The sequence below is a fragment of the Helianthus annuus genome, chromosome 1 (genome assembly GCF_002127325.2).
Source record: "Helianthus annuus cultivar XRQ/B chromosome 1, HanXRQr2.0-SUNRISE, whole genome shotgun sequence".
Lineage (NCBI taxonomy): Eukaryota > Viridiplantae > Streptophyta > Magnoliopsida > Asterales > Asteraceae > Helianthus > Helianthus annuus.
This window is the reverse complement of record NC_035433.2, coordinates 141,372,543-141,396,878: the sequence shown is the minus strand read 5'-3', so window position 1 is coordinate 141,396,878 and position 24,336 is coordinate 141,372,543. Positions and strand designations below refer to the sequence as shown.

Here is a 24,336-nt window from a genome sequence, read left to right as displayed (position 1 = left end):
ATTAATTGACACGAATTATGCTGGAACTCAATCAAAAGCTTGCATTCAAAGTAAAAATTTGTAAACAATCACACCCGAAAATCTTAAAATGGACCTAGTCACATTCAGTACATCTACACATTAGAATGCCTAGAACACATCTTGAATCGGTTTTGTGTTCTTGGCTAATTCCTCAATAACATCTTGCATCATCAACGTCGTGTTGACATACGAAGAACCCCCTTCCGCCATTGCTTTCGTCGCCATTTCCCCAAACTCTCTAGCTCTCTCTCTTCTCGCCTTTCCCTCCCCTTCGTCGTTCATTACACTTTCTACCGCTGTCTTGATGTTCTCTTTCTTCACCAACGCTCCGAACTTATCTTTCTCTCCAATAGCAACAGGAACCTCCATACCAATGCTCACTCCTGTTTTCAACACATCTACCACAAGTCTTTCATTTAAAAACTGATCCGCAAATTGCGGATATGTAACCATCGGTACCCCGGCTGCAACCCCTTCAAGAGTCGAGTTCCACCCACAGTGAGATACAAAACCACCAACCGCCTCGTGGGACAGTATCAAGACTTGTGGTGCCCAACCGCGAACAATTAAGCCTCTATCTTTTACCCTTTCTTCATATCCCGATAACCATATGTCCGTCTCGTCTGTGGTTGATCTTATACACCAAATAAACGGTATGCTTGATAACTCCAATCCCAACCCGAGCTCGAGTACCTGCTCGTTGCTAAGACTCGACATACTTCCCAAACAAACAAAGATCACCGACCGCGGATCCTTCGTATCTAACCATTTCAAGCAATCATGCCCATCGATCCCGGCCTTCTTTCCTCTCTCTGCCATATCTAGAAAACTTCTGTTATGCAGTGAAACCGGCCCGATACACCATACCTTCTTACCTTTCGCCTCTGCGAGCCGTTTAACATAGTTCGGCTCCAGCTCTTCGAAACTATTAACCACGACCCCATCCGCACCTTCCTCGGCCATACTCATTCGTTCAAAGAAGTCCTCCATCCCTTCCATCTCCTTAATTTTCCCCCAACCGCCTGCTTGTGCCTTCGTGAGCTCAATCCGGTCAGGTATCCCCGGCAACACAAAGTAATCCGAATCAGAGCTGATTTCATTTAGTACATTAGTATTCATCACAATGTGTAAACACAAGTATGTAAAGCATCCCGGTCCATGGAACACAAGTCTAGGAATACCAAACCGATGAGCTAGATCAGTCGTCCAGGGAAACTGGTTGTCCGAGATGATGCAACTAGGAGCCGGGGTTAGCCGCCTCAGAACTTCTTCTGATGGCTTTTCCAACTTGTCCATGGAGGCATACATGTTAACAAAGAGATCAACCGATGGAATCATGTCGAAATTTTCGCATCCTTCAGGCAAACCAACTTCGGCTAAGGCGAGTTGAAGTTCGATAACTTGGATCTTGAGCTTGGCTTGGATTGCCCGATCGATGGCTGGCTTGAAACGGGTGGCGTTAACAGGAGTTGTGATGATTGTAACTGTGGCATTACGGTGGGCTAGTATTCGTGCAATGTCGATCATTGGTATCATGTGGCCTTGTTGCATTAGAGGAAACAAGACAAAGTGAAGGTCTTTGGGAGAGGAAGCCATTGATGATTTGATGAGAAGTTGAGTTTGGGTAATAACTTAAAGGATCATCAGTAGGTGTATTTATATATAGTTGGTAAAATGATGTTTCATGTTCATATTATATGTTTTCTTTTTCCAAACACACACTATTTACTTGATCAATACGTTTTCAGTTTAAACAAAATATATAAAAATAATCCCCATACCATGATATGTAGATGCATGTATACTTCCAAAAGTTAAAGGAGTGGATGGCACGCATTCAACCTAAGCCGCCTACTTTGACTCCATAGCTCCATACTAGTCATTTTAAAGGATTTGCAAATTGCAAGTGGACTAATTATTGTGTATCAACTAAATGACTGGAAACTAACTGAAATAACCTTCAACGAAAGGCATTGGTGTTTTCGACCGACATCATTCTTCAAACGATTTGAGATAAACGATGCGTAAGCAACCATATCCGGCATCGTGGAGTGTATTAAAAAGGGAGCAATTGGACGATTGGATGCTGGGCTAGGTGTTTCTTGGAATGCCCAACGATTGTTCGGGTCAAAACCACGATTATGAGGATTCATTTTTCGTATTGTGGTTGGATAAGATTTTTTTTAAAATAAGATAGAGATGAATATAGAAGAGGTGGAGTAGTTGTGGTAAAAAAATAATAGAAGTGTGAGTATTTATAGTGAAAAAATATTTTTTTTAAACACATAGTCGTTGGCCAACGGTTAGCCCAACGATCCCGCCATGTCATCTTGATAGCCCCGCCCAACGCCCATGCTAAAACCCCCGGCCAAGAGGCCACGCCGAAACCCCCCACCTGGGATGATGACTTGGGCGTTTATACCCAACCCATGCCACAACCCCCACCCCATACCTTATATTCTAATATACCCTAGATGAACTACTGTTCATTCACTTTCCTTTTTATTATATATAGACCACCCCATACCTTATATTCTAATATACCCTAGATGAACACTTTTTATTATATATAGATGTGTATTTGGGTGAGGTGGAATTAACATTTACAAATGTTGTATCGGAGACTCCCAACTTTTAAAGAAAGTGTAGGAAGGTAGTTGTTTTATGACCAACGTCCGTGTCGTGGGTGTCATTGAGGGGCGCAAAGGGCACATCCGCGAGTGTAGTAACGGACTCCGATCTTGAATTCCGACATATGTGCATGTTGAATTTGTTCCAGCCAATAAAAAGGGCCCAATTCACTTATCCTTGTTTTGACGCCACATCGGGCGTGGAGGTTTGAATTGAAGCAAGCCTCCTTTGTGGCTAAGATTTCTCTAGGGGTCTTGGTCAATTCTATGAATTGGACCCCCTTTTTTTGAGGTGTGTTCCCTTTGGAAGAACCTTGAGTAAGGCGTGTATCTCTTTCTAGCGGCGTAGAAGGAGTTGGAACTTTGGCTATCAGGAGATGCCTTTTTGTTAGATCCTGACTTTAACTTTGCTTCTCATACGTAGAGCATTTCTTTCCGTTAGAGGAAAGCCTCGACCATTTTTAAGGCCTCCTCCATAGTCTTGGAGAGATGCTTCCCCATGTCTTCATATTACAAGAATATGATATTAGTTATTTAACACAAATTTAATTATGCATACTTATTATCTAATTTTAATAGTTATTATATCACTAATCAGTTGAACTTAATATGAAATTAATTATGGATAATTGTAATTTCTGACTTTACTATCAGTTCCAAAAAGAAATTTGTGTTAACATATTAAATTATATTTTATTCAACATGTGTAATACACAGGTTTAATCAACCCGTACAACACACGTGTATTTAAAAAAAATAACTTTTTTTTTTATCACCGAGTATATAGCATTACATTTATTTAACTCGTGTATATATTAATTTTAACTAGTCTTGAATCCAAAGAAATAGGTAAATATACTAATATATTTAAAAATCATAAATATTAAATTGTGTCCTAAAGTATGATGGATTAGCACCAGTTTGACTTAATAATCAAAATCATAACCGAGTCAATTATTTTGGTTATTTCAATCGACTAGTCTATTCCTCCGTATCTCATACGGGTTTCAAATAAGGTAACCTGAAGCTTAATATATTTAATATAGTGAGTAATGACAAAAAGGTAGCACCCCGAGCAGTGAGCTCGGGAGGTTTAAGGGATCAGAGTTTGTCAATGAAATGTCGACCAAAGAATAGGAAACATCTGATAACTTAGCTTGGTGAAAATGAAAGGAATCTCAATTTCCGATTCCGATCCTAGCCACGATGGCCCGTGATTTACAAACCTTCGAAGCTTCTATGATACCTTCGGAATCCGCATTTTATATTAATTGCAGGGTTTTGTCAATACGAAGAACAAGACTCACTATGTCGGGTTTGGAGATGTGCATTTGTATAAAGGATCACTTGGACGCGGTGGATTGTCTACAAAACCAAACAAGTCTCGAAGATGAATGGAAGTTGCCAAACGGATACATGATGAAGAGGGACCAAGTGACCCTTATCCGACGAAGAACTCGTCTGCGATGCAATGATTCGCATAAGCAATAGGTCATGCGAAGAATAAACTCTAAAAGTAAAATTATCAAATGCATTATGAATATTTGTAGTTTCTTGGTTTTTGTTTTTTTTTTTTTTTTTTTTGTTATTGATATTTCTGTTTTCTTGTTTCGAAAACTATAAAAATTAATAAAAGTTCAATTTTTATGTAAAAAAAGTGTCTTAAAAAAGATTAAAATGTGCACACACGAAATGGTTGACGAATCGACACCAAAACTGAACCGAATTGAAACCGACCAAACCAAACCAGTATTTCAAACTGACCAAACTAGTGTGAAACCGAACTATTTTAACCCGAAACCGGTTTAACCAGAAACCGGTGGATAGAGAAACCTGTTCACATTTTTGAAAAAAAAGGATTTGTGCACTATTGGTCTATTGGGCTTCCACCAATAAAGTTTAACATCTACGGCTCTACCTGGCCGTGCCGATGCGTGATATAAATAATAAGTTTACACTATTGGTCTATTGGGCTTCCACCAAAAAAAAGTTGCAAACATTTTGGGCCTACGGCTGCCTGAATAGAAAGAAGGCCATTTTGGGTTTTGGGAATGGAGCATGTTGGTTATTAATATAAATAAATCGACTTAGATTTTCTTTTCTATGTCTCATATTTCGGTCTAATTTCTTGGTATTAACACGTCGTAACGGGTGTGTGTGGTTTAATAATTTTATGTCTGTTTTTCGTTCAGTGTTTTTTTTTTCTCTTTTTTTTTACGACTTTTTCCGGCGTTGATAGTCGCTGACAGTGTTGTAGCATTGGTGCTACTTGATATGATTTTACGCCCCTCACCGCAACACGGGGGCCTAACTTATAAACTTAAAATGTCCAAAATACTACAAAAGCCTAAAAGTCTAAATCTATACTATATAATAAAAGAAACCACTTTTGGACACTTGTCATCATATTAGAGCATCTCTTATAGATAATTATTATTTTAATTTAATCTTTTCTAATTAATTATAAATAACTATCCTATTAAATATTATTTAGTTTAATATCTTATAGATAATTATTATTTAGTTTAATCTTTTATTCTCATTTATAATATTATTTAGAGAAAATTATGATTTTGACCCCTGTAGTTATATCACTTTTACTCTTTTAGACCAAAAAGAATTTTTTAACATCTGAACCCCCAACGTCTTCTTTTCTAACCCTTTTGGCACCTAACACTAACCTCATCCATTAAATGTTAGGGGCCAAAAGGGTTAAAAAGACGTTAGGGGCCAAAAATGTTAAAAAAAACGTTGGGGGCTTAGATGTTAAAAAAATCTTTTTTGGACTAAAAGGGTAAAAGTGATATAACCATGGGGGTCAAAATCGTAATTTTATTTTTTTGTTGTATAAAATTAGATTTATTCAATTCGTACAATACAAGAGGTTTTTTAAGAATATACATATTTTTTATTATTTAGTAAAGAAAATTACATTTATTCAAATCGTGTAATACACATATTTTTAAAGATGTATTTTTTTTTATTATTTGGTATATAAAATTACATTTATTCAACCCGTGTAATAAATGGAGTTTTTTAAAGATGTATTATGTTATTATTTGGTAAACAATATTACATTTATTCAACTTGTATAATACATGCTGTTTTAAAAATATAACTTTTTTATTTTGTATATAAAATTACATTTATTCAACGTGTACAATATTGTTCTTATAGATATAACTTTTTATTATTTAATATATAAAATTATATTTATTTAACTCGTGCAATAAAGAAGGTTTTTAAATATATATTATTTTATTATTTAGTATATAAAATTTATTTATTTAACCCGTGTAATACACGGGGTTATAATCTAGTTCTAAGGCTATAGGGTGTGAGGGGCATGGTTGGGTCATTAATCGCCACGTAGGACCATTAATGGATTGTTATACCACCCCCTTGTCTCATCCACCATGATTCCCATGGATTAAACCATGGCAACCATGAGCCTACTTTCCATATTTAATATTTTCTTTCCTTTTCACAAAAATAAATTAAAGTAAGATAATAGTGGTTTGAGTCATGACCACACCCTTAGGGTAGTGGTTTTGGATGATGGATTAGAAGTAGGTGACATGACGCTGATGTGGAGGGTCATGGTGATCATGAGGGTCATGACCACACCCTATAGCCTAATATATTTTAATTTTAACTAGTTCCAAATCTAAAAAGATAGGTAATATACTAATATAATGAAAATTAATAAATATTAAATAAATTGTGTCCCAAAGTAAGACGGTTCTATTATCACCGGTTTGACTCAATAACCAAAAATCATAACCGAGTCAATTATTTTGGCTATTTCAGTAATGCAAACTATCACGTTTTTATAATTGAACCATCAATTTTAGTTTTTAATTGACTAATACAGTTTTTTACACGTCACTAATACTTGTTGGCATGCATCAATTTTGGCCAAAGTATGTACACACCGCATAGTCCTGACCTCGACAACCAAAAACTAAATTGTATACTACTCTCTCAGTTAGACCGTTCATAGTGGGGCGTTTTTCTAAAAAAAAAATTTGAAAAATAACGCCGTATAACGCCCCGGTTGCCGTTACACCTGGCGTTACCGGGCGTTATTTTCGAAAAAAAATCACTCCGGCGTTTTAATTAAAAGGCTTAAAATGTATTGGGGATCGAGATTTTGTACCGTTGACAAACGGTCATATTCATTATTTTTTTTTAATTTAAAATATTACCCACTATATATATATATCAACCCACTTTCTCACATTTTTTATTAAAAAAACTCACTTTCTCTCCCACTTTCTTCTATTTTTTATAAAAAAAAACCCACTTTCTCCTATTTTTTATACAATCATGCATCCATACCGACCCCCTTTTGGTGTCCCCGCAAGACCCACGAACCCGAACACAACCCAACCGCAAAACCCGTATAACCTTCAAGACATGGATCCGAGCTTTTTAACGTACGCGGCTTACTTGAGTGGCGCCACTCCGTTTGTGCCTCCCCCTTTCGGCTATGGTCAAGCCGGCGGGTCGCAACCGTCACAACAACAAGCCGAATCCGAACCCGATGTCGATTTCGTGCCGGAGACGCAACCCGAACCGGTGCAAGATAAATCGAAACGCGGCAAAAGGTCGCATAAGAAGAAGGAAAAAGACGAAACTCGGCGTACAAAAAATACCATTAAATGGACGAAGGAAGAGGAATTCACATTGACTCGGGCGTGGCTCGACATTTCGGAGGACGAAGAAACCGAAAACTATTTTATATATATATTATTTTACTTATTTTGTTACTTTAATTTTTAACATACAACTCATATTTTTTTTAATTTGTAGCAAACTTTCAAACGGACCCCGTTTTTTGGGATAGGGTTCGTGCACTCTTTTTTAGCACGTGGGGTTAAGGCGAACATCGGGACAAAGATTCCATTTCTAGCAAATGGACTGACATCAACAACAAGTCTCACGCGTTCCAAGAAGTTTACCAACGTAACTACGATACTCGCCCGAGCGGTGAAAGTGACGTCGGGGTTTTAACGAGGACTTTGGAGGAATTCGAGAGGACGAAATGCCCTTTCACGTACTATAAGTGTTGGGAGCTACTACGAAAAAGTCCAAAGTGGGCGCTAGTTAATCCAATGACGTCTAGTAGTAGACGTCGAGCTAAAAGGTCAAAAACATCATCCTCCGTTGACCCGTCAACTCCGACATCGGATGCCCGCAATGTTGATTTAAATGAGGCAGTGGACGTTGACGAGGGAATTCAAGAAGAGTTGATCCGACCCACCGGTAGAAGAAAGGGAACCGGGAAAAAACGGTCGAGTCGTCTTCCGATCTCGAGTTAAAGGAAGATTTCGAGGAGATGAATCGTCGTCTCCAAGACATTCGCGACCTCAGCCACCAACGTTATGAGATTATGAAAAAACGAGTGGCCGAAACAAAAAAGTTTAACGAGATGCAAGAGGCGAGGCAAATGGAAAAGGACATTGAGTTTTTGTCCAAACCTATCGACCACCTACAAGGCGATTCGTTGATCCTTGCGCAAATGCGTCGCCAAAAAATTAGAAAAAAATATGGACTCTAGATCATGTTCTTTTTTTTTAACTTTATTTTATTTTTTCGTTTTTTTTTTTCTGTTTTTTTCAGTTTTTTTTTAATTTCAAATAGTGTAATTTTTTTTAAATTAATGAAGTTTTTTATGTTTTAAATTAAAAAAAAATAATTGTGAAATGATTGAATGGGGGTTATTGGCATAATGCCCCACTACGCCACTTTTGCTATAATGCCCCAACGCTGACTAGGATGCGACGGGTCGGATAATGGCCCATGGTGGGGGCATTATGTTAGTTCACCACTACACATGGTCTTACCAAGAATTTTAAGAGCATTTAAAATGGAGTGCGTCTAGGGATGGGCTTTTTTTCCCAAATACCCATACTCGTACCCGTACCGTACCCATACCCGTACCTGTACCCGTACCGATTTTAGGTATTTGGTACATGTATCGGTACCCAGTTTTATTGATTTTGGTATTCGGTACTTTCGGTATGGGTACGGGTACGGGTACAGGTACGGGTATAAACGGGTACTGGTACCGAATTTTATGTAGACCTTTAAAAGTTTTTTTTGTATTATGTTTTATTTCGTATTATGGTATTTATAGTACTCGTATTGATTTTACCTATATGGTACCCGTATCGTATTGGTACTCGTACCAATTTTACCTATTTGGTACTCGTACTATATTGGTACTTATGTCAATTTTACCTGTCTAGTACTCGTACAAGTGCTCAAAAACTAAATAAAAACAAAATGGTACCAAAGCGGGTACTGTACCGAAAATACCCGTACCAGTACCCGTACTCGTACCCGTACCGTACCTATATATTTGGTACGGTATTTGGTACCCAGTTTTGTTCAAATTCGGTACCGGTATTTTCGGTACCGGTACGGGTATGGGTACAGGTACTGTACCAATCCCATCCCTAAGTGCGTCAGCCTCGTAAACATCGTTTTTCTCAACATCGACTCAAACTCATTTGCAAGGTCATCTCCGAAAATCCTCGAAAATTTATAAATCTTGCGCGAATTGAAAATATGGACCCCGAATATATATATATATATATATATATATATATATATATATATATATATATATATATATATATATATATATAGGGCGCTAGAATGAGAACCACCCCGAGTTGTAAGAACCGCGAGAACCACACCATCCGGGTCGCCGTTTACCATGATTTTTTTTACAACTAGATGTGTGTATTATAAACACATCCGTAAAAAAAAAATTAAACGCCGCGGCCGAGGGGTAGTTTTTTACACCACAAGTTTGGTGTACAAAAACAGGAAACAAAAAAAAAAATAAAAACACCAAACTTCTGGTGTAAAAAACTACCCCCTCGGCCGCGGCGTTTAAAATTTTTTTTTACGGATGTGTTTATAATACACACATCTAGTTGTAAAAAAAAATCTTGGTAAACGGCGACCCGGATGGTGTGGTTCTCGCGGTTCTTACAACTCGGGGTGGTTCTCATTCTAGCAGCCCCCTATATATATATATATATATATATATATATATATATATATATATAGTGGAGAGTTCAAATGAGAAGAATTTTTTTGTAAGAAGAAAAAAAAAGAACTTTCAACCAATAATAAGAATGCTTCATTTTACTTCATTTAATATTTGTATTTAATTTTAATATCAGGGTATATTGGTAAACTTACTAAATCATTAATGTGTATTCTTCTCATTTAATACCTAGTTAAATTAAATTTGTAACTCCTTTTCAAAATATATACTTTTTTCAAATTAAAAAAAAACAACTTAATTTAAATTGTAGAATTAATTACTAGTTGTGTAGGATAAATCACGAGTTGTGTAGGATATATTTCGGGGTGTGTAGGATAAATTTCGACTGTGTAGGATAAAAATTCTATATTGTGTAGGGTATATGTAGGAAAATTTTGATATGTGTAGGTTTTGTAGATTATATTTAGGATAAATAATAAATAGTTGACTAATTAATTAAAGAGAGAAAAATTAATGATATGAGTTATAAATGAAATGGCATTTTACTAATATGCCCTTTCTTCTTTTTCTTCTCACATTAAATTTTCTTCTCAAATGAACATTCCCCTATATATATATATATATATATATATATATATATATATATATATATATATATATATATATATATATATATATATATATATATATATATATATATATATATATATATATATACGGTAATGCTCCATAGGAATCTTTAGATTTTTAGAAAACCCTAGAAAACCCATCCTCCCGACATTCAACATGTATATATGTGTTAGACAAAGAATGCTGAAACTTGTTAATTTTAAAAAAAAAAATTCCTTCGGCGCTTTTTTCGTTTTTTTGGCCCAAAACTCTTAAAAACATGTACATTACATGTGTTATTTTTATCAAAAAAAAAAAATGTCGGGAGGTTGGGTTTTCTAAAAATTTTAGGGTTTTCTACCTAGCCCTATATATATATATATAGGGTCAGGATCATTTTAGAACCATAAATATTTACAGAAATTTCAGAACTCCTAATAAACAATCATTTTATATATAAGTTTTTGTATTTAGGATCTTTTTATCATCTATTATATGTATTTCTTTGATTACATACATGTTAAAAGTAGTTTACATATGTTTAATTGCCAAAATTATATATATGTGTCGTAACTAATTACATATATGTAAAAAAACTAGTTTACATATGTGTAATTATAAAATTACATATAAAAAATGATAAAATTACTCTTAACATGTATGTAATCGTAAAAATACACATAATAAATGATAAAATTATCCTAAACATAAAAATATATAAATAAAAAGATTGTTTATTAGGAGTTCTGCGAGTTATGTAAATATTTATGGTTCTGAAATGATCCTGACCCTATATATATATAAAGATTAACAAAATTTTAAAGTACATATTGAATAATAATGCAAAAATAATTTAACTAATCATTTTTAAGCTAAATTTGGGAAGTAAACTATCTGAATTTAATGAATAGCTAACAAAAGGAAAAAAATCAAAAAATTCAATTACACTAGGTAAGACCGCCTGTACTGGGGCGTGTTTTTAAAAAAATTTTCAATTAAAACGCCCTATAACGCCCCATATGCCACTACACCCGGCATTATAGGGCGTTATTTTCGAAAAAAAATTTGGTCCGGCGTTTTAATTAAAACGCTTAAAATGAGAGGGGGCCCGCTTTTTGACCGTTGACAACGGTCATATTATTTATTTATTTTTAATTTAAAATATTACCCACTATAAATATATACCTATATTCTCACCTTTTTTTATAAAAACCCCACTTTCTCTCCTACTTTCTCTCCCATTTTCTTCTAATTTTTATAAAAAAAACTCACTTTCTTCTAATTTTTATACAATCATGCATCCATACCGCCCCCCTTTTGGTGTCCCCGCAAGACCCACGAACCCGAACACAACCCAACCGCAAACCCCGTATAACCTTCAAGACATGGACCCGAGCTTTTTAACTTACGCGGCTTACTTGAGTGGCGCCCCTCCGTTTGTTCCTCCCACTTTCGGCTATGGTCAAGCCGGCGGGTCTCAACCGTCACAACCCGAAGCCGAACCCGATGTGGAAGTCGTGCCGGAGACGCAACCCGAACCGGTGCAAGAAACATCGAAACGCGGCAAAATGTCGCATAAGAAGAAGGAAAAAGACGCACCACGGCGTACAAAAAATATCATTAAATGGACGAAGTAAGAGGAATTCACGTTGACTCGGGCGTGGCTCGACATTTCGGAGGACGAAGATACCGGTAACCACTTTATATATATATATATATATATATATATATATATATATATATATATATTATTTTACTTATTTTTTTACTTTATTTTTTAACATACAACTTATAAATTTTTTTTTGTAGCAAACTTTCAAACGGGCCCGGTTTTTTGGGATAGGGTTCGTGCACTCTTCTTTAGCACGTGGGGTCAAGGCGAACATCGGGACAAAGATTCCATTTCTAGCAAATGGACCGACATCAACAACAAGTGTCATGCGTTCCAAGAAGTCTTCCAACGTAACTACGATAATCGGCCGAGCGGTGAAGGTGACGTCGGGGTTTTAACAAAGACTTTGGAGGAGTTCGAGAGGACAAAATGCCCTTTCACGTACTATTAGTGTTGGGAGCTACTACGAAAAAGTCCAAAGTGGGCGGTAGTTAATCCAATGACGTCTAGTAGTAGACGTCGGGCTAAAAGGTCAAAAACATCATCCTCCGTTGACCCGTCAACTCCGACATCGGATGCCCGCAATGTTGATTTAAATGAGGCGGTGGACGTTGACGAGGGAATTCAAGAAGAGTTGATCCGACCCACCGGTAGAAGAAAGGGAACCGGGAAAAAACGGTCGAGTCGTCTTCCGATCTCGAGTTAAAGGAAGATTTCGAGGAGATGAATCGTCGTCTCCAAGACATTCGCGACCTCAGCCACCAACGTTATGAAATTATGAAAAAACGAGTGGCCGAAACCAAAAAGTTTAACGAGATGCAAGAGGCGAGGCAAATGGAAAAGGACATTGAGTTTTTGTCCAAACCTATCGACCACCTACAAGGCAATGCGTTGATCCTTGCGCAAATGCGTCGCCAAAAAATTAGAGAAAAATATGGACTCTAGATCATGTTATTTTTTTGAAGTTTATTTTTTTGTTTCGTTTTTTTTTTCCTGTTTTTTTTTTATTTTCTGTTTTTTTTTCAGTTTTTTTTATTTTCAGTTTTTTTTTTCAGTTTTTTTATTTTTATTTCAAGTAATGTAATTTTTTTTAAATTAATGAAGTTTTTTATGTTTTAAATTAAAAAAAATAATTGTGAAATGATTGAATGGGGGTTATTGGCATAATGCCCCACTACGCCACTTTTCCTATAATGCCCCATCGCTGACTAGGACGCCACATATCAGATAATGCCCCATGGTGGAGGCATTATACCACATTACCACTACACATTGTCTAAGAACTTGCGTCTCCTAATTATTAAAGAAGCTATGCAACCACCTCGCCAAACGCTTATTTGTGAGAATTTTTGATTCAGAATTTTTCATCTCAAGTTTACAGTGGTAAACATTTATAAAAAAATAAGCGTTTATAGTGATTCAGAATTTTTCATCTCAAGTTTACCTCGCCAAACGTTTTTTCATCTCAAGTTTACAGAAAAATGCAATTTGCGTCTCTGTGGTATGTCCCAAACATCAACCTGAGCCCCTAAATTAAATTTTTGGTTTTTTGAGCCCCTGACCTTATGAATTCATAACACTTTGAGTCCCTGCCGTCAGTTTGACTGTTTGAGGCAGGGGTAAGACCGTCTTTTGACATATATTAATAACACTTTGCGTCCCTATGGTATGAGTGAAATATCAGCCTGAGCCCCTAAATTCATTTTTTGCTTTTTTCTTAAGAAATCTAATAATTCAAATTAACTCTTTTATTTTTAAATAAATGCAATCTAATAATTAACTCTTTTTAAAAAATGCAATATAATAATTAAATGTATACTATATATATCAAATTATTAAAGCCTAATTTCTCTTTTATTTTTAAATAAATGCAATATTATAATTAAATGTATACTATATATAACAAATTATTAAAGCGTAAACTGTATATTAAATGTAAAGTTTTAATACATACAATATAGAGACAAAACGTCATACCAACTTCGTAGACTTGACGGAACTTACAGACTCGATAACAAAAGACCGTAACATACAATACAGAGACAAAACGTCAAAGATCCACAAGCAATTGTGGATCTTTACTGACGGGTGCACTTCGGAATGTAGCAGATATGAATGAATATAACCCAAGTGGTAGATATGAAATTCCAGAGCTCGCTAATTACATATCTGCCACTGGGGTTATATTCATTCATATCAATCACTTCCTTATGTGCACCGCACCATCTTCTAGGAGGTTGTCAAGTGTTCTCGCCTTCGTAGTTGGTGTTTTGCGTATCTTTACATCCGCAGCCATTCTGTACAATATAAACACATTCAAATGAGGAACACATCAATCCGAAACTGATCCAATATAAACACATTCAAATGAGGAACACATCAATCTGAAACTGATCCAATATAAACACATTCAAATGAGGAACACATCAATCCGAAACTAATCCAATATAAACACATTCAAATGAGGAACAATGTATTCACAATCTGATCCAATATAAACACATTGGGTTTAAATAACTACACAAGAATCAACACCAAAACATATTCAAAAACCTCTGTTTTGAATTTAGTACCGTATTCATAACCAAAACACATTCAAACAAAAATCAAACAAAACCACAAGAATCAAACAAAACCACAAGAATCAAAAACCTACACATTCAAATGAGGAACATATCAATCCAAAACTGTTCTTTTTAAACAGTTCTCAAACAACTACACAAGAATCAACACCAAAACACATTTCAAGTATCAATATTGATGTATTTAAATAACTACACAAGAATCAACACCAAAACACATTCAAAAACCTCTGTTTTGAATTTAGTACCGTATTCATAACCAAAACACATTCAAACAAAAATCAAACAAAACCACAAGAATCAAACAAGAATCAAACAAAACCACAAGAATCAAAAACCTCTTTACATCCGCAGCCATTTAGTACCCTTTGTTTTGATACCCGAGACAAAAACCCACAAGAATCAAACAAAACCAAACCTTTGGTTTGATACAAAACCACAAGAATCAAACAAGAATCAAACAAAACCACAAGAATCAAAAACCTCTTTACATCTGCAGCCATTTAGTACCCTCTGTTTTGATACCCGAGACAAAAACCCACAAGAATCAAACAAAACCAAACCTTTGTTTTGATATCCGAGACAAAAACCCACAAGAATCATGTTATCTATGTGATTTAGGTTTGTGATTTTACCGTATAGAAGATAACCCTCTATTTTGATACCCGAGACAAAAACCCACAAGAATCAAACAAAACCAAACCTTTGTTTTGATATCCGAGACAAAAAACCCACAAGAATCATGTTATCGATGCGATTTAGGTATGTGATTTTACCTTGGATTGTTATCGATGAAGCTGATGAAGCTGATAAAGATGATGAAGATGAAGATGATGAAGATGTATTATTCGGAAGATGTAGATGATGATGATAATCGGTATTGGGAGATAGGAGAGATTTTCTTGACAGATTTGGTTGAGAAGTGTGATGAAACTGTTCGAATCATGATGAACTGAGATTAAGTATAGAAGATGTTAAGGGTCAAGGGCATAAAGGACTTTTCACAACTGTCAAACGGTCAAACTGACGGAACACTGACGGCAGGGACTCAAACTGTTAAGAATTCATAAAGTCGGGGGCTCAAAAAACCAAAAATTTAATTTAGAGGCTCAGGTTGATGTTTGGGACATACCACAGGGACGCAAATTGCATTTTTCTCAAAAATAAATAAAAGTTTCGGGCCCTCGAAGAGCCTAGGCCTAGCGGGAATTACTCACGCATTGCGGCATGCCGGGTTATACTAAAATTTATATGGAAACGTGGATAAAGAAAAATAAATTACGCACGTATTTGCACATCAAAACGTAGAAAGAAAACAGGCTGTAAGGGTATATTAAAAAATATGGAAAAGTTATGTCGTAATTTTAAAAATTTAAGATTATGTTTCGAACTTGCCACGAACCACATATGGTAACCTGCTAGTTATAAAATGTAATGTGTACTTTTATATTACAAATACGGGTACCTGTTTCTGACAAGTATTTTCACACGAACCTGTTTGGTCATAAATATGTAGCTAAGGCTAATTTTTCAGAAATTTGTTATAAATATGCTTGTCATAAATCTGGCTATTTTCTAGCAGTGAAAACTCTCTATGAATGACTTTGCTAATTCTGAATGAAATGGAACGAAAACTCCGTATAAATGACTTTCCTAACTAAAATATGTTAAATACTAATTCTTGTGTGGACATTCCCTTTTTACAAGCTTAAAAAACTTTATTTTCAGATATTATAAAATTAACTTTGGTGTAATGAATTATTTTTGGCTCATTCTATTCTCATATTTCTAGGTGTTAATATTCACATACCATTTCTCTCTATCTCTCTCTATACACACACACACACACACATATATATATATATATATATATATATATATATATATAAAGAGATAGAGTGAGAAAGATGTTAGAATAAAAATATAAAGGTGTGATAATAGAATAAGCATTTTTCTATTCTTAGACCATGTGTAGTGGGGCATTATGGGGTATTATGGGGGCATTATTTAAAAAAAAAACGTCCACTTCCCCATTACATAGGGCATTATGGGGCATTATTTTTGAAAAAAAATTGCTTGGGCATTATAATCAAAACGCCTAAATTGGAAGAATGAAGGTTTGACTGGGTTTGACCCACCAAAGAGAAAATAGTTTGCTTTTTTTTGTTTAATGATTGGAAGGGGCATGATGAAACAATGGTTAACCGGGCAGGGTTAACTCACTGGTCTCGTCAAGAAGGGTTAATCCCTTCCTCTCGAGGATCGCTGGCTGGATCACCGGTGGGTTGATCTCCTGCACAAGGAAACAAACCGTGACTCGTAACAAGGAGGATGGGGTGGGGGGTGCACCTTGTTACCACTCTCCAGCGTGAGAATCAGTAATCTGCTTGGGAAGCAAAGTATGATCGTAGTAGTAGTGAGAGAGTTGTGAAGAGATACCTCAAACCTGGTTTGGGGTTGGTATTTATAGCCGAGGAGTGAAGGAGGAGGATGATGGACGGACTGACGACGTGCTGCACCTTTGCAGGTGTGTCAGGCTTGTCGGTTGTGGATGTTACGCCACGTCAGTCCGTTGCTTACGTAGCCCTGATAGGTGACTGCCATTGGTGCCACTTGCACTGTGGTGTCAGTCCCACTTGTTGAGCGTATAGGATGCGGTGCGAGCCGCATCGCTGTCTGTGGTAACATCTGATGTTATCGCGTCTCTTGCTTGTGATCAAGAAATACGCGAGATGCGGTGCTGGCCGCATCGTCGCCTGTGGTGACTGTTGCTGTTATCCAGCTTCCTTGTATTGATAGAAGTGTTCACTGGACGTGGTGCGAGGCCGCATCGCTGTGAATACTTCCGTTTTCATACACCAGATGTGATGCTATGTCGCATCACTCTACCGTTCTCATGTTCCAGGTAAGTCCTCCTCCATCACTAGACCAATTGGATTCAACCCTTGTGTCGACGCGTTCTCGCATGGGCACAAGTAGGTTGTTGGCTAGTGGGGGTTCTGATAAGGGTAATGGTCACTTGCGGTCGATGCTGACGCGAGATCTGGGACCATACCCCTTCAAGTCCCCCCAGTCTAGTGTTGCTGCCATATGCAAGTTGCATGTGGGAGGAGTACTGGACTATGGTGTTTATAAGGTAGTTTGGAGTCTGGAGAAGATCCTAGACCATGTGGATGGTCTTTTCTGTTTGTAAATCATGCTGGAGGTCTGGAAGGGTCATTTGACGCCTCTTCCGTACCGGTGAAAATGTTTCGTCTGATGCGAAATTCTCAGCCTTTGGCTGGTTGCCACCTGTTGGTGTGTCGAACCAATTGTGGGAATTAGTCGGAGGAAGTGTACAAACTTCGAACCAATCTCTGAGATGGTGGTTGAAGGTGTGCACAAACTTCGAACCAACCTTTGAGGTGGTGAACGAAGAAGAGAGCGTGCTGCTCCCATGATTGGATATCTAATGATGATTCCTTTCGTGGGGTGTTCATGTTCTTCCAATTAGCTCTCAAGTAACCGCACGTCCTTTGCGGTTACCTCGTTGCTTGACATTGTTGGCCACGGTTGTGGGAACAACGTTGGGTACTTGCGTCATTGTTGGCCATGTTTGGTCGAACAATGTGATTCTGGATAATGGTCAAATAAACATGGTCATAGGCATGGTAATGCCTACCATTGTTTATTCTATCCAACTTACAAGTAGGGTAACAAAGTCATAAGCAGACTTGTTACCGCTTGTTCGATCGCTTGTTGTTCGACAAGGGCTCGTATGATCATTGGGGATCTCGTCCGCATCTCTTTCTTAGGCACCTTCCTTCACGCTCCAATACCGAGGAGTTTTCCTTGAATTAGTTTCGTTCCTCGATGTGGAGTTAGTTGTGGCTCTTCCGTAGCAACCGTTTGCGGAAGCTATGGTTATGTCCGCAGTGACTTATGAGTGTCTGCGGTTTTGTCACCCCATATTCGCTTGAAACGGGTGTGTTGCTCGGATGTGGCTCTTGAAGGATCAGGAGTCAGGGTTGTTGATGTGCGTTCACGTATATTCCCTTCTTTCGTCTCGTTGAAGAAGTTGTTCAAGCACCCTCTGTGGTTGTGAACCGGATAGGAGGGATTTGAAGCTTGAAGAGAGTGAAGGCAATGCGGTTTACCTGTTTCTGAGATGCGGTTCAGTCCAAAGAACAACGCTGGTTCTGAGTATCTGACACACCTGAACGGGCTCGTGTGTGTCATTTCCGCATATTCCACGTGTGCTCGTGGGTAGTGCGGATAGGTATTATACCCCCTTATAGTGTGGAGATGTATATTTTTGCCTATTTTTAGGGGTATGTAAAAAAAACGACATGTGGTATGGGTTATGGTGCGGTATACCAGAGAAACCGCATGCCGCTTATAATTGGATAATGTAGTCGCTTTTTGTTGCATACGTGGCTGACCTCACGTGTGAGTTGGTGGAAGTTGGTGAGGTCATTCTGTCATGTGCTGAAACAAAAGGACATTTGCACTGCCCGAGGCATTAAATGCACTGTAGCAAGGAGTGTAAAGGTCTCTTATGTCAGGCGCGTAGGCGGCCACGCGCGCGTGATAACCGTCAGCAGAACTGTTGCATTACACGTGTAGCCGCATAATTGGTTCTTTTTGAACGTGATGATTCGTTTCTCCCTCCGCATTAATTGCGATGGGTATATAAGGGGAAACCGTTCGTGGTTTCCCCTCACTTGTTCGAAATTTCAAAAAATTTTCCAGTGAGAGAAAACATTTCCTTTGTCTTCTCCGACGATATTTCTGAACTTCCGGTGAGGTTATTTTGAGTTTTTAGTGTTCATCTTCCATACTTCTGATGGCTGAACCATCGAGTCCACACAATGTGGAGGGTGAGAACCCTGAACAACCGGTAGGGGCGGCTGGTGAAGATGAAGATGACGACGGTGGTGCTCCTGGTGGTGGTTTACCAGTATTGAAGTGGTTTAAACATCAGTTTGACAACTTGATGATCGGCATTCAAATGCCCCGAGAGTATGGAGCTATTTATCCCCAAGAGGGAGATACCGGTGCCGATGCTCCGGCGGGGTATATTACCCTGTGGGCAGATTTTTTCTATGATGGCTTCGATTGCCATTAACTGTTTTTGTTGCTGACGTCTTGGAATACTACCAGCTTCATATCTCCCAACTGAGTCCGTTTGGGATGTTTCGGATCAGGAATTTTGAGTATACGTTTTGTGCCCTCGGTTTGGCGGTGTCTGTTGAAAATTCCTGGTGATTTTACCAACTGACGGTGAACACCGGTTTTTTCTTGTTTACTCAATGGTACGGAAGTATCAAACTGATGACTCCACCCAAGGGTCTCACAAAGTGGAAGACAAAGTTCTTCTATGTTAAGGCTGCTGTGGTATGTGCAAGGATGACCTTGCGGAATGTTAACGCGGACCTCCCTGCGGAGGATATCGCTATTGCTACCGCAATGAGTGTTGACTGGTTTGCAAGGTTGAAACCTATTGAGCTCAAGAGGTTGACCAATACGCAGCTGTGGGTGTTGCGGATGAATTTAGGCAGGCCTGACAGGAAGACAAGGCCTGTTCTACGGGAAAAGATGGTGGTAAGTCCGTTACTCTCGTGTTTTCCTTGCTTCTTCACATTCTTATTAACTTGCATGCGTTATGATAGAGGATGCGGTTGGCTTATTGAGGATGTTTGAGCCTGATTTCAAGGGCAAGGTTGAAGTTGTTCCATGTGGGGAGCGGGAAGGTTTTAATTTGGAAATTGTTGGGAACTTCCGCGTTCCAGGTCGCGCAGCGCTAGAGGCCCCACTGGCGCAAGGCAAAGGTATGCATGAAAACTTCTCCCTTTTATAAAGTTTACCCTTGTAACTTTCGCTTACTTATCCATATGCAGGTGATCTTGGGGGCTTGGGGAAGTTTGAGGTGAAAACTGTCCCCAAGAAACATGCAGAGAAACCGCCGGTGAAGAAAACCACGCGGGGTCGTGGTAAGGGGAGGGCTGAAGGCTCTGTTGCCCCTTCTTCGGTATCTCAGGCCGCAGGTACCTATCGATCTTGTTATCGCAGATATACCAATTACGTGGTAGTATCTGATACCCTTGAGGGTTTGGGTGTTCTAGGTAGTGGTGCGGCTGCGGGTGGAACTGCTGCGGGTCCCCCCGTTGTTGGTGATAAGAGAGAACCAGAGCAAAAGGCTGCTGGTGGTGGTGAACCAAAACGTCGGAAACTGCAGTCTAAAAGGGCTGCTCCGGCACAAAAGAAACCTGCGGTTGCTGCTGGTAAATATAACTTTTTGCATTGTTTTGCATGCACAATGTGTTAGATTAACAGTTATTGTTCTTTGTATTGCAGAATCCCAAGATGCAGGTTTTTCCTTTTTTGATTTTCCTTCATCTCCCGTGCATACCGCTGCTGCGGACGCGGGGGTGCCGAAGGAACCTGTGGTGCCCAAGGAGCCTGCGGCACCTTTTGTTGGGCCGGTTCACGATCCCACCGTGCAGGTGGAGAAGACGGTGGAGAAGACTGCTTCCCAGATTTTTGATACTGTGGATTCCTACAACAATCTGATCTCTCCCAATGAGGGTGATGGATTGGACTTGAGGTTTTCAGATGCTGGGAAACAGAAGTCTGATGCTGAGGTGCAGCAGCATGGTGCTGAGCCGCAGAAACCTTCTGCTGGTGAGAAGGTTACTAGTTCTACTTCCGGTGGTGCGGGTTATGACAGGCCTCCGATTCAGCCTGGGGATTCTGAATTTGAGTATTATTACCGTACCTACACGCAGGATCGAAGTACAGCGTATCATCGACCCCCCTGGACTGTTATGCAGGGGGGTGATATTTCTAACGATCCTTCAGCGTGCAAGGAGATTCTGGTGGTCTGGGCACCCCCTTTGAAACTGAGCGTGCCCGTGCCGCACCCCGTGAGCTGCGCATCAACCAACTTTCTACAATGCTAGTAGGAAGTTCCATTGTGGCGAATGCCATTTTGGAAGACTACAAAGTATTGGGCCGCAGGGAAGAAAAAGCTGCTCGTTTGCGGGCTGAAGCGGAAGAGTTGGTGAAAGCTGCTCGTGAGGGTGCGGAGCAGCTTGAAAGGGATAGAGCTGCTTTTGAGAAGCAGAAACAGACCTCGGAGTGGGCTGCCACTGCGCAGCTGAAACAGGTTCGTACTCTTACCAAACTCCTTTCCGATGAACGCAAGAGTTGGAACAAAAAGTTTTCCAATGAGCGCAAGAAGTGGAATGATTCTTGGGCTAAGCAGAATGACACTCTGTTTCGTGCTCGTCAGGAGCTGACGAATGCCAAGGCAGCGAACGCTGCTTTGATCAAAGAGAAGGCTGCAGCTGAGGCGGTTGCGGTTAAAGCGCAACAAGCAGAGGCCCGGGCTGTTAAGGCGCTAGGAGAGGCCAAGGAAGCGGGGGCCCGTGCGGAAAAGGCCCTTGATGAGGCCAAAGAGAGGGAAAGCCGCTCTTCTAAGGCTCTTGAATAGGTGAACGCTGAGCGTGCCTGTTTGGGCCAAGTTGTTGCCAGTCTTCAGGTATGACTCGTTATTCCTGTTGTATTTTTCTTTCTGCTTTTGAGAATGTTTGCTGATTTTGAGTAAACTGTTTTTTGCTCTTTGAAAGGCTGAAGTTCAGGCCCTGGAGGTCGCGGTTACAGATCTCACAGCCCGCATGACTGCAGCGGAAGAGCGGGCTAATGTTGCCGTTGAAACCAGAGATGCTCTGACTTCTTCGCTCCAACAACTGGAGGCTGATCGTGAGTGGATGCGGAGTCAAGGGATCGCACATGTAAGTATTATCTGACTTTGTATCAAAGGTTGACCATATGATGACCTTGTTATCCTTTTGTCGCAGATTGTTCAGGCTATCATGGATGCTCCTGAAACCGCCACTGGTTTGGACTTGGTCAAGGAACGTGCCCGCGATGCCGGTTTTAAAGCTGGTTACAGCCGCTATGTCGGTCATACGAACATCATGTCTGAAGGCGGTTTTACCGAAGAGCGATCCGGGTTTCGTGATGTGGACACCGAAGGTCGTCTTAATGCGGCTGTAGCCGCCTTTTATGATACGTCCCTCTCTTGCGTGGAGAAGTTGGACGAATGTTTAGAGGCTGCGGATTACGTTGACCGGTTGCGGATTCTGTATGCCGATGCAGGAGAGGAAAATCCCGCTGGTGGCGGCCAAGATGGCGCGGGTACCAGTGGTACAAAATAGGGTTTAGGTTGGCTAGTGTGCCCCCTTTTTTGTTTTCCTTTTGTAAATGTTGGAAACTCTATGTAAATCCATTAAGCACCGCGTGGGTTCTTGAATTTTTTGAATATAAAGTTTGTTGTTCAATTTGTACAAGTCTTTTTAAGTCTTGCATGTTTGAACGTATGTATGCGGAACTTTACCCATTTGTGAATGGGGTCAAGTATACTCCATACTTTTGTTGTATGAGTACGCATTAATTCCATTGTTTACCTTTTTAGGGTTTAGGAATTATGTAAGATTTTTAAAACCTTATCTATCCAGCCGGATAGATGCTTAATATTTTGCCTTTTGCTGGCCTATTACAATATTTGTGTGTGGTTGGCACTTTGTGTGGGTATCGCGAATGAAGATTTTGCCAATCTGTTTTTGCGGAAACCGCAAAGTGGAACACGCATTTGTAATAGTAGTAACAAACAATATTGCATTGAATCGTTCGTTTATTTAATTGCAAATGGCCTGCGGCCTGATAGGTTACAAGAAAATGTAAAAACATGGCTTACATGTAACAGCGTCTGAGCTGTTGTGCGTTCCATGTACGTGCGATAGGTTCGCCTTCTAACGTTTGCAACTTGTACGCGCCTTTTCCCAAGGCCTCATTGATGAGGTAGGGTCCTTCCCACTTGGGGGCAAGTTTTCCCGGGCGTTCAGCATTAGATGCTTCATTGTCACGGAGGACGTAGTCTCCTGTGTTGAAAGTACAAACGCGGACACGCGAGTTGTAGTACTTTTCCAGTTTGGATTTGTACTTAGCCTCATTGATGGCAGCGTTTTCACGCCTCTCTTCCAAGAGGTCTAAGTCAATCCTGCGTTCCATACTGTTGTCTATTTTTTCAATAGCCAGCATTCTGGGAGAAGGGATGCCTACTTCTGCGGGGATCACCGCTTCTGAACCGTATACTAGGCTGAAGGGTGTTTCCCCATTGCTCGTTTTTGGGCTTGTGCGGTGAGCCCATAGGATACTGGGGAGTTCATCGACCCAGCCACGCCTGGCTGTTCCCAACCTTGCTTTGATGCCCTCGACTAGACTTTTGTTGATACTCTCAACTTGGCCGTTTCCTTGCGGATGTGCTGTCACACCCCGATTTCCACGTGTCTCACCGGTGGGCCCGGTGGGGGATTACCGTGACGATGTTGGCAACAATATAGTCAAACCACACAATTATATAATGCACAGCGGAAGCATAAGATAAATATATAAACTTCAACCTTTGGTTGTAATATCAAATGTATTACAGGGGTTGAATAAATCCACAGCGGATCGTAAATAAACATAAAGTATTGTTCCATCAGATACTGCAATCAAGCTTGCGAGACTTATCACGACGCTAGGGAGCTAATACCAGCCAATTTACGTTTAGGTACCTGCACTTAATCTTTTTGGGGAAAATACGTCAGTTTACACTAGTAAATACATTCAACTGACACATTTGAAAATGTTTATTAAAATTGATTTGAATGCACAAGGCACAAACTCTTTTATAACTTGGGAAAATTATAATAAAATCTTGTGAACGTTTTACATGTTCTTTTATGCGTTCAGTAGCCCGGGTCGTGCCGGGTTAAAGATTTATAGACACACCACGTTTGCGTAAAACCGTAGTATAAAAACCAACGG

The 24,336-nt window shown here is 39.2% G+C and overlaps 1 protein-coding gene and 1 long non-coding RNA gene across 2 annotated transcripts; both read right to left on the bottom strand.

Moving 5' to 3' along the window:
• Position 1: 1 nt before the first annotated feature.
• Positions 2–1,687, bottom strand: LOC118480671 (UDP-glycosyltransferase 73E1-like). The gene has a single exon (XM_035975759.1). It carries the CDS (start codon positions 1,615–1,617, stop codon positions 130–132), a length of 1,488 nt encoding a protein of 495 aa, XP_035831652.1. The 5' UTR covers positions 1,618–1,687; the 3' UTR covers positions 2–129.
• A 12,405-nt stretch (positions 1,688–14,092) lies between these two features.
• Positions 14,093–15,385, bottom strand: LOC110927000. Its single transcript, XR_002585461.2, has 2 exons — positions 15,258–15,385; positions 14,093–14,196 (listed from the first exon to the last, which is right to left on the bottom strand). It is a non-coding gene; the product is annotated as an uncharacterized LOC110927000 (long non-coding RNA).
• Between the last annotated feature and the right edge of the window lie 8,951 nt (positions 15,386–24,336).

Coding starts and splice junctions, on each gene's coding strand:
- LOC118480671 (XM_035975759.1), bottom strand. CDS start 1,617: ATGGCTTCCTCTCCCAAAGACCTTCACTTTGTCTTGTTTCCTCTAATG.